Raw genomic sequence first — 11641 nt, forward strand, 5'->3', positions numbered from 1 at the left:
AAGTTTGCCAATGAACACCTGGATGATGCCGAGAGTGATTGGGAGAAGGTGCTGTGGTCAGATGAGACAAAAATTGAGCTCTTTGGCATGAACTCAACTCGCCGTGTTTGGAGGAAGAGAAATGCTGCCTATGACCCAAAGAACACCGTCCCCACTGTCAAGCATGGAGGTGGAAATGTTATGTTTTGGGGGTGTTTCTCTGCTAAGGGCACAGGACTACTTCACCGCATCAATGGGAGAATGGATGGGGCCATGTACCGTACAATTCTGAGTGACAACCTCCTTCCCTCCGCCAGGGCCTTAAAAATGGGTCGTGGCTGGGTCTTCCAGCACGACAATGACCCAAAACATACAGCCAAGGCAACAAAGGAGTGGCTCAGGAAGAAGCACATTAGGGTCATGGAGTGGCCTAGCCAGTCACCAGACCTTAATCCCATTGAAAACTTATGGAGGGAGCTGAAGCTGCGAGTTGCCAAGCGACAGCCCAGAACTCTTAATGATTTAGAGATGATCTGCAAAGAGGAGTGGACCAAAATTCCTCCTGACATGTGTGCAAACCTCATCATCAACTACAGAAGACGTCTGACCGCTGTGCTTGCCAACAAGGGTTTTGCCACCAAGTATTAGGTCTTGTTTGCCAGAGGGATTAAATACTTATTTCCCTCTGCAGAATGCAAATAAATTCATATACTTTCCACAATGTGATTTTCCGGATTTAATTTGTGATGTGCTATCTCTCACTGTTACCAATAACCTACCCTTCAATTATGGGCTGCTCATGTCTTTGTCAGTGGGCAAACTTACAAAATCAGCAAGGGATCAAATACTTATTTCCCCCACTGTATGCTAGTCAAGCCTGCTGACAAAGAAGGAAGCATTGTTGTGTTAAAAGAGATGAGTTGTCATATTGTTAATTCTTGTACTTTTGGAGGTTGTGCCAGTGATCGAGTTTGACAAAAATGTGACTCGTATGTCATTAAGATTCAAGAATAGGGGCTATCCCCAAAAACTGTTATCACTGAAGAATATTAGAAAGTAAAAAAGGGCCGACAGAATGATCATAAAAGAAAATTTAAAAAGCCAGATGTTGCATGTCCTTTGAGATTTTCATCTCCAAGAATACACAAAATCTTTTAAGAATACAATGGTATATTTTACACGGCCATGAATGTTTCAGAAACCAATATTTTATAATCAGCTACTCTAGAGGGAAAAATGTCAAAGATAGATTAATTCCATCAGCATTACCAGAAAAGCCAAGCAACACGGGGATCACAGACCATAGCAGATGTGGTAACTATTTTTGTCCTATTTTTTAAATATAAATATCACTTATTTTACTCATCCCCACTACAAGGCAAATGTTTAAATGGAGACAGAGGTCTGACTGCAATATGGCCGAAATCATTTATATCATCCTATTCCCATGTAAGTTAATATATGTAGGAAAGACTGGAGCATAAGAGCTGTATCAACTGCAAGACAAAAACAGCCCCTTCAGTTAACATTACTTAGAATTTGGCAATGTGGTTAAATGTTTCTTATTCCAGCATGGAGAGTGGTGGAATTAATATGATGTTGCTTTGTGATGAACAAATGTTCATTTTTGAATTAAATACTGTAATACCAGCTGGATAATCAGAATTATCCCCTCTAGGATTCTTGGTTTTATATTGGATTCACAACTTACTATAAACATTAGATTAAGAACTTCAGCAAAAAAATCTTTTTTCAAACTGTGTTAGATTAGGGCAATACGATCATTTTTTTTTTCCCCAGAACCGTTTATGCTACATGTTCAAGTGATTGTTCTACCCCAACCTGATTGACTTATATGCAGAGACATTCACCAGGGTTTTCAAGTAAAATTGCAATTTTTGCAAACTTGTGCAGCAAGACTCATTTTTAATTGTTAAGAAGTTTGATCATGTTACTCCGCTCTTGAAAGATCTTCACTGGTTGCCTGTCAGGGCCCAAATCAATTTTAAAATGGCTAGTTTAATATTTAAAATTTTTAATGGTAATTGTCCTTTAGATCATATATCGTTGGTAACCTATCCAAGAATTCATACATCCACTGTTCCAATTATTTGCTAAATTTGGGTTTTCCAGCTGTTAATAAGATTTGTTTGACGCACTTTCATGATCTTGCAGTTAAATTATGTAATTCCACTCCAGTTCATATATGGAATATAGATGCTAAAAACTTGTTTGACAGATTTTTCTGATTGCTGTTTAATGTTTGAATCTGATGTAACCTGCTTTGACTCTTTTAAGCAGGATATAAATGCCAGAAATGGAATAGAATTTTTGATAGTAGTTCCTTGTCTCCTCACCCTTTTACTTTTTTGGTTGTTCTATTTTTATTTTTTTCACCCCTTATTCCTTTTCTTGCTTTCCTCTTCCCCTCCCTCATTTCATCCTCTAACCCCCTTCCCTTCCTCCGTTTTTCCTGCATGTGCTTTCCCCCTCCCTTGTCCTCCCACGTATATGGAGAAAATAGTAAAAGGTGAGATGTTTTAAATTGCTTAACATAAGTTTATACTGTACTTCTTTTGTGAATAGTAAACTAATAAAGAAGTCTACTTATCCAGCCATTTACAGAGACTGATCATTAAGATACTTTTAAAGCTTTTTATAGACAGATAATTCACTTGCCAGCACAATACCCTGGTTCACAGATTAAGGGTTTGTTCAATGCTGTTTTGATAAAAAGTAAAATTTATATGCTGCACTCAATTTACGAAAAAATGTGCTTCCTTTTTTACAAACGAAGTACAGCATTCAGGTTTTTGTGTTTCTTTAGGATTAAGAATATGGCTATTTTAAACTATTAATGTGGACATGCATCATATAAATTGCCAAATGAAGTGGCTTCAAAAATACTTTGTTTTAAAAGCATGATCCAGAGAGATGTGTCAGTGTATAGGAGTGAGCTTGACTTTTTCGTTTTAGTTTGTCAGCTTCTCTGTTCTTTAGAAAATCAAAATGTTGAAGGCTAAGCCTATGATTTATTTAATAATAATAAAACTATGGTATGCTGCTCTGTTGTTCATTCGTTGCTCATTCATTCTTGGATTTTCCCAAGTCCATCTTAATAACAGCTTATGAACTTTTAGGAAGATATCCAAACCTTTTTTAACCCCCCCCCCCCCCCCTAAGGTAACTGCTTTTACCACATTCTCTGGCAACAAATTCCAGAATTTAATTGCACATTGAGTGAAGAAATATTGTCTCCGCTTTGTTTTAAATTTACTACTTTGTGGCTTTCATTGTGTGCCCCCTAATCCTAGTATTCCATTGCGGGGGGGGGGGGGCGAATGAGTAACGAGTTCAGTAGTTCAGTACCCTGTCAATTTAGTAACATGAAACACCCACTATTACTAGACTGCAAGGGCACTAAAATGACGATTATAGACGTTATATGCGTGTGTCTGTGTCTCTCTCAAGCTACTAGTGCAGCTCAAAGTTCACTGTTTTCCCCAATTAGTCAATAATTAACAGCAGGAAGTTTCCTTCGGAGAAAAGCTAAGGACGGCTTTTCGCTGTCACGAACTGGACATTTTCCCAGAAAGGATCGGGGGAGTAGGGGGGGGGGGGCACTGCGTTTTCGGCAGAGGAAAGATGACGGGATCCCCCAGGGAGAGAGAGAGAGAGAGAGAGAGAAATGCTTCCCGTTTGTCTGTCCAAGGTTAGGCAGTCAACATATACCTGTGCCCAGAATCCCTAAGAAATAGAGGAAGAGAAATCCCACCTGCCAGGAATTCAAGCAAAAGTCCAGTGTGGAATCTGCTTTGAAAGAACGCAGTGGAATAAAAAAAAAAACCCACTAAACTTCCCTGAAGTTTTTCTTACTTACCTTTGGAGGAATTTGCCCCGTCGACATTCTTCATCAGCTGAAGACCATTTAAACCCAATAAAATGAAACTGAAAAAGTTCCCGCACCAAGCCCAGGCTCCCACTGCCATCCCTCTCCCTCGGAAAATACCCAAGCCAGACCTTCGAACGGATCCCATCCGGCAAAACCTGAATGGGAGCAAGGAAACCAAAAGCTCCCCTCTTCCCTCACTCCTTCCGATCACCCCACCACCTCCTTCTTCCACATTTCCTCCTCCCCTTCTGATCACCTCGCAGTTCCTCTTTCCACACTCCTCCCCCCCTCCCCCCGCTTCCTTCACCTCTCAGACCACAGCACCCTCTTGAGTTCCCACTTTTCCCGTACCCACCACCCTCATGGGAGCCAACTTTTCAAAATTACTGAGGGTTCTATGCCCAGTGGAAATAGCCCCTCCCTGGACATCTACAAGGAAGGAGTTTTCTCAATATTAGTGTTGGAGGGGGGGGGGGGTCCCTTCTTCTAAAATCCCTCCTTTTTCCGCACTGCATCCGCCTCGGAGCATTAATCTCTCTTCTTCTACCACAGCCCTATCCTCTTGCTCCGCCTCTCAGGGGAGTGGTTTCTAGGTCTGCTTCTTCTTATTGGATGAGGATGATGTGTAAAGGAAATGTGGGTCGATGGGTGGGAAAAGGGATCGGCTGGGCTAGGATAAGTTTACTGAAAAATCGATTTGTAAAAGTGAAACTAACAACTCGTTATCACAGCTGTGTTTGCAAGCTGATCCAGAATTACAGGCACTGTTCAATGAGCCCTTCCTGGGCACCGTGATGGTGTTTTTGTGACAGTGGGGGTGCTCAGGCTCCTGCAGAGCTGACACCTCTATGGGCATGTTGCATTATTGTTCTTTGTAGGAAGACATTCATACCCTCATGATCAAAAGCCCCGCGCTGTTCCAAACAGCGCTCTAAAATAGCGCTGGAACAGCGCGGGGCTTTACCGCACCGATGATCAGAGATAATGCATGCAAATTTAAGCAGCGCAATTATCTCTAATCATGGGGTAGAAGTGCGGGCGAATTGTGCGGAGCATGCGCTCAGCACAATCCTCCCGCAGTTGTTTGACAGGTCTGGGCTGTCAAAATCCCAAACCCGTCAAACACAGGGGCTGGAGGTCCATGGGACCACCAGGCCCTGACTACCCCTGCCCCGAGCAACGGGGGCTGGAGGTCAGGCGGTCCTCCGGTCCCCCCTGACAATCCCATCCAGGGCTAGATTCTATAAGCAGTGTTTAAAAAAATTGGTGCCAACAAAAACACTTAAGCAGTATTCTATAAGCCACGCCTAAAGCCTGCAAATAGGTGGGAAAATGTGGGGTACAAATGTAACAAATAAAATAAATAGAATAATGCATAAGTGGAGAGATCATGCGTAAATTTAGGTGCTGCCATTTGCCCCTAAATTTACTGTGATGCCCCCACAGTCTATAATTACACACATAACTCAAAACCACACACCTCAATCCTCCCCAAAATGCCATGACCCTCCCATTTCCATGCACCCCTTTTTCAGGTCACATGTAAATTTTGGTGTGGATCCTGTGCCTAAATTTATGCATGTTAGTCACAATTAAATTTAATTAGTGCCAATAATTGCTTGTTAAAAGCCACCAATTGACACGTTATTCTATTCAATTGTGCACATAAATTGGCAGTGCTCCTAAATTTGTGCACACAGTTTTTGGCGTCTTTTATGGAATCAAGGGGTCAGAGGGTAATTTTATTAGCAGGAAACTCATTTAAGGTTGCCAGAACCCACCTATTTTGTGCTTATTTTATAAAGAAAAGTAGGCGCCTACCTTAATTATAAACTACTAGCTTAAATGGTGGATAATGTGCCTTAATTTAAGGTGCAGTCACTTGCACCAGCCCCACAACTGCTGTAGGGGGCCCTTTTACTAAAGGGTTGCCACATGGCAACCCAGAACTACCCCTTGCCCAGCGCAGGTGCCAGCAGTAGTTCCACCCCCAGCGTGTGCCATTTCCGGGTCAGCGCAGAAGCCCTTACCACCTCCTCAATGGGTGGCGGAAAGTACTCCCTCCGAAATGGCCACACAGCAAATGTGAACCTACTGCATGGCCATTTCTTTTTTCAATTCTTTTACCTGCTGCAGTAAAAGGGAGCCTGGCGCATAGCAAAACAGCCACCGCCGCTAACGCAGGGTCCCTTTTACCGCAGTTTAGTAAAAGGGCCCCTAAATGAGGACACCTACATTTTGCAAATATGCGGTTTATAATCAGTATCTTAGTGGAGATTGGGAGGCAGGGCTGGTGTTTGGGAGGCAGGGCTAGTGCTGGGCAGGACTTCTACGGTCTGTGCCCTGAAAATGGCAGATACAAATCAAAGTAAGGTATACACAAAAAGTAGCACATATGAGTTTATCTTGTTGGGCAGACTGGATGGACTGTGCAGGTCTTTTTCTGCCGTCATCAACTATGTTACTATGTTGTATAATCCATGTGTGTACATGCTGACAGCACCTATGTTCCTTCCAAACTCCACCCATGTGCATGCTCAGAGGGAAAGGTCACAACATCCTAACAGCAGCTACTGGTATTTCATAGCAGGTTTTTTTAAATACATAAATGGCCATTTGCACAGATAAATAATTATTTTACTGTAAAACGCCTTGATGCTTGTGTGGAAGGCAGTATATCAAGCCCAAAGAACCATAAACCATTCAAATATTTCCATTTCTATAAGTTAATGGCATCTAAAACTAGATAGGTCTTTTACAAATTAACCCCTCAGTGTGCAAACAATGCAAAAGTAGTTTGTGGTTTTTTTATTGCTTCAAGTGGGAGTATAGATTGTTGTTGGATAGGGTTTTCAAATAATTTACTATATTTTTGTATACTTAGGGGGTCTTTTACTAAGGTGCGCTAGTGTTTTTAGCTCATGCTAAAAATCAGCTGGTGCTAAATGTTGAGATGCCTGTAGGGTGTCAGCTCCAGCTGATTTTTAGCGCAAGCTAAAAACGCTAGCTCGCCTTAATTTTTATACACTTCTATTGCTTTTAGCTGTTTGTAGAAAAGGGATAGGGCCACTCCTATCTATAGAGAATGTACTGTCTCTTATGCATCTGTAAAGCACTAGCTATATAGAATTATAGTGCTACGAGTAGTATACCTACACATAGTACTGGATGTTGCTTGCTAAGACACAAACAGGTGCTGAATGTGCGATTCTTTTGTGAATTCTGCTCATGACAGAAGTGTGATTAGCGTTGTTGTAATATGTTGGATTTGCTAGAAATATCTTTTAAAATAACTTTACTTTTATTAAATGTAAAAAATGCGAATAAGGAAAATTCACATTTACAATAAATGAAAATATGCAATCATTATCAACAATCAGGATTGCTGGAAATTTCAACAAAAAAGCTAAGTATAATAATTGGCCCAATATTCAGCTGGCGGTCAGCATTTCTTAAATATGAGCCAGGGACAGACTGACCATTCGGGCAGCTGGGCAGTACCCGAGGGCCCAGAGGCTCTAGGGGGCCCAGAGGCTCTGCCTGGATGCCTGCCGCACACTACAGCCCTCCCCGGTTCTACCTTTAAAGGTAAGCCACTGGTGATCTAGTGGTCTCTGCAGGGGGGAGCATGTTGTTTCCTACCCACTGCACTGCCGCTATTCCCCTGCCTACTGGCACCACCATACTTTCAAAATGGCAGCCAAGACTCCCTGTGGAAGTCACGCGAGACTGTTAAGACCTGTGAAACTACTGTGGGAAGTCTCGGCCGCCATTTTGAAAATACAGCGGCGCCAGCAGGCGGGGGAATAGCGGCAGCACAGTGGGCAGGAAAGAACATGCTCCCCCCTGCAGAGACCACTAGATCACCAGTGGCTTACCTTTAAAGGTAGAACCGGGGAGGGCTGTAGTGTGCGGCGGGCATCTTGGCAGAGCTGAGTCACCCTTCAGGTAGGATCGGGGCAGTGGGGGCATCAGACGCAGCGGTAGGGGGCAGCAGCAATTTTCCAATGCCTACATTGCTGAACCCTTCTGGGAGAAGAGCACTGCTTTGGCACAACTACATTACCCCAGACTTCAAAGAGAATCAACCCCAACATATACATATACTTTGCACCTGCTGCTTTGCGTGGGTGGCTAAGCGGGAAATCATTGCATCTTTTTACAAAAACGGCCACCCCTTAACCTATACTTTCAAGGGAACTAAAACAGTGACCACACTATTTGGGCCTCTAGTTAAGTTGAACGTCTGTAATTTCGTAGCTAAGTAAACCACACTGCAAAAATCTAGTGATGAGTACTTATAAAAAATGCAAAGCCCAGACCTTGTTTTGACTGGGGTGAAGATTCTTTGCACACACATGGACTGATTTAGGGGACTGCACAAATGCCAAAATAATAACCATGCAGGCATTTAGAAAATGTCTTCTGCCGTGCCAGACCCAAAACGACTGTATGCCACAGCTGAAGTTAATTCACATTATTCACAGCACATATAAGGTCCTTCTTAATAAATTCTGGTGCTTATGAATGATCGTAGATTAACAGCATTGAAAACCAAAGTCACATAAAGCAGGTACTACTAGAAAAACGAGATTCCTACTATTCCTCACATTGCCTTGAAAGAGTGTGTTGACTACATGAGCATCTAATCATCTAGACTAGAGGTGGGTTTTCCAGAACAGGAGTTGCTCTCCAACTAGGCCCCCTTTTACCAAGCTGCGGCAAAAGGGGGCCTGCGCTGGTGTTACACACCAAAGCCCCCTTTTACCACAGTGGGTAAAAGGGAAGTCTCTTTTTCCTGCAGGAAATGGCCATGTGGCAGGTAAAGCTGACATTTCGAGGGGGGGGAGAGCCCTTACTGCCACCCATTGAGGTGGCAGTAAGGGCTCCCACGCTAACCCGGCAGTAACCAGGCAACATGCAGCACTGCCCAATTACCACTGGGTACACTCCAGCGCTACATATATTTTTGTAGTGCTGGATATGAGGGCTCTAGGGGTGGGAAGTACCACTGGGCTGCTGCGGTAGCCAGGAGGTTCTTCCTGTTTAGCGAGCGGTAAGCCCGCATGGGGCTTACCGCCACTTAGTAAAAGAGACTCTGAGTTCTTAGTCCAATACCACCCACAAGCATGCCCAGGGGTCAGGGCCAGAGCAAGGGTATTGGATGCACTAGAACACATTTCAGCCTCACACTCCCTCCCTAATGAACTTTCAAGCCCCTAATCCCCACCATGACATCATTTATTTATGTATTTATTATTATTTCCAAGACTTTCAATACCGCTCTAGCTGACAAGAAGAGCAGAACAGTGCACATACTAAAAATAAAGAAGGAAAGGCACTCCATTAAATTATAAGAAAGCAATGCAATCATATCCGAGGTTCAAGAAGAAGTAATTCAATATAACATAAAAAGGGGAACATCAACATCATATTGGGCACGTGGAAAAAGGATAGGCAGGAGAGAGTAAACAACAGAAGTGAACGGAATAGGCAGTGTTAACAAGTTAGCCAGTCTCCCCGAAAGCCTGCTGAAAAAGCCAGGTTTTTAAGTCTGCTTTGAAACTCTTACATAGTAACATAGTAGATGACGGCAGAAAAAGACCTGCACGGTCCATCTAGTCTGCCCACGATAAACTCATATGTGTATACCTTACCTTGATTTGTACCTCTCTTTTTCAGGGCACAGACCGTATAAGTCTGTGCAGCAGTATTTCCCGCCTCCCAACCACCAGTCCTGCCTCCCATCACCGGCTCTGGCACAGACCCCGTATAAGTCTGCCCTCCCCCATCCTAGCCTCTCAACCACCAACCCCTCTTCCCCCCGCCACCCAATTTCAGCTAAGCTTCTGTGGATTTATTCCTTCTGCACAGGATTCCTTTATGCCTGTCCCACGCATGCTTGAATTCCGTTACTGTTTTCATCTCCACCACCTCCCGCGGGAGGGCATTCCAAGCGTTCACCACCCTCTCCGTGAAGAAATACTTCCTGACATCTTTCCTGAGTCTGCCCCCCTTCAATCTCATTTCATGTCCTCTCGTTCTACCGCCTTCCCATCTCCGGAAAAGATTCGTTTGCGGATTAATACCTTTCAAATATTTGAACGTCTGTATCATATCACCCCTGTTCCTCCTTTCCTCCAGAGTATACATGTTCAGGTCAGCAAGTCTCTCTTCATACGTCTTGGAACGCAACTCCCATACCATCCTCGTAGCTTTTCTTTGTACCGCTTCCATTTTTTTAACATCCTTCGCAAGGTACGGCCTCCAAAACTGAACACAATACTCCAGGTGGGGCCTCACCAACGTCTTATACAGGGGCATTAAAACCTCCTTTTTTCTGCTGGTCACACCTCTCTCTATACAGCCTAGCAACCTTCTCGCTACGGCCACCGCCTTGTCGCACTGTTTCATCGCCTTTAGGTCCTCAGATACTATCACCCCAAGATCCCTCTCCCCGTCCGTGTCTATCAGGCTCTCCCCACCTAACACATACGCCTCCCTTGGATTTCTACTCCCTAAGTGCATCACTTTGCATTTCTTCGCATTGAATTTTAATTGCCAAACGTTAGACCATTTTTCCAGCTTCTTCAGATCTTTTTTCATGTTTTCCACTCCCTCCGGGGTGTCCACTCTGTTGCAAATCTTGGTGTCATCCGCAAAAAGGCAAACTTTACCTTGTAACCCTTCGGCAATGTCACTCACAAATATATTGAACAGAATGGGCCCCAGCACCGATCCCTGAGGCACTCCACTACTCACCTTTCCCTCCTCCGAGCAAACTCCGTTCACTACCACCCTCTGGCGTCGGCCCATCAACCAGTTCCTAATCCAGTTCACCACTTCGGGTCCTATCTTCAGCCCTTCTAGTTTATTCAAGAGCCTCCTGTGGGGAACCGTGTCAAAAGCCTTGCTGAAATCTAAGTAGATGACGTCCATAGCATGTCCTTGATTTAATTCTCCCGTCACCCAGTCAAAGAATTCAATGAGATTCGTTTGGCACGACTTCCCTTTGGTGAAACCATGTTGTCTCGGATCTTGCAACTTATTTGCTTCCAGGAAATTCACTATCCTTTCCTTCAGCATGGCTTCCATTACTTTTCCAATAACCGAAGTGAGGCTTACCGGCCTGTAGTTTCCAGCTTCTTCCCTATCCCCACTTTTGTGAAGAGGGACCACCTCCGCCATTCTCCAATCCCTCGGAACCTCTCCTGTCTCCAAGGATTTATTAAACAAATCTTTAAGAGGACCCGCCAGAACCTCTCTGAGTTCCCTCAGTATTCTGGGGTGGATCCTGTCCGGCCCCATGGCTTTGTCCACCTTTAGCTTTCCAAGTTGATCATATACACTCTCTTCCGTGAACGGTGCTCTATCCACTTCGTTTTCAGGTGTACTTTTGCCAGTCCCTCTCGGTCCTTCCCCAGAATTTTCTTCAGTAAAAACAGAACAAAAGTATCTATTTAGCAAATTGGCTTTTTCTTCATCATTTTCTACATAGTGTTTTGCTGTATCTTTTAGTCTCACAATCCCCTTTTTAGTCTTTCTCCTTTCACTAATATACCTGAAGAAGTTTTTGTCTCCCCTCCGTACATTTCTAGCTATTTGTTCTTCCGCTTGTGCCTTCGCTAGACGTACCTCTCTCTTGGCTTCTTTCAGTTTCATCCGGTATTCCTCCCCGTGTTCCTCTACTTGAGATTTTTTGTATTTCTGGAACGCTAACTCTTTAGCCTTTATTTTCTCAGCCACTTGCTTTGAAAACCATATCGGTTT

At 43.7% G+C, this 11641-nt stretch overlaps 1 protein-coding gene across 2 annotated transcripts in view; it reads right to left on the bottom strand.

The window, feature by feature from the left end:
* Positions 1-4391, bottom strand: part of IL13RA1 (interleukin 13 receptor subunit alpha 1) — a 120938-nt gene extending 116547 nt beyond the window's left edge. The window contains exon 1 of one of the 2 annotated variants that reach the window (XM_030209604.1): positions 3860-4391. In XM_030209604.1, coding sequence (XP_030065464.1) covers positions 3860-4016 — 157 coding nt within the window. In that variant the 5' untranslated portion in view covers positions 4017-4391. The remainder of the gene's footprint in view (positions 1-3859) is intronic. The other variant, XM_030209605.1, reaches the window with a different exon arrangement.
* Positions 4392-11641: the final 7250 nt, after the last annotated feature.

Source organism: Microcaecilia unicolor, chromosome 7, assembly GCF_901765095.1.
Source record: "Microcaecilia unicolor chromosome 7, aMicUni1.1, whole genome shotgun sequence".
Taxonomy (NCBI): Eukaryota; Metazoa; Chordata; class Amphibia; order Gymnophiona; family Siphonopidae; genus Microcaecilia; species Microcaecilia unicolor.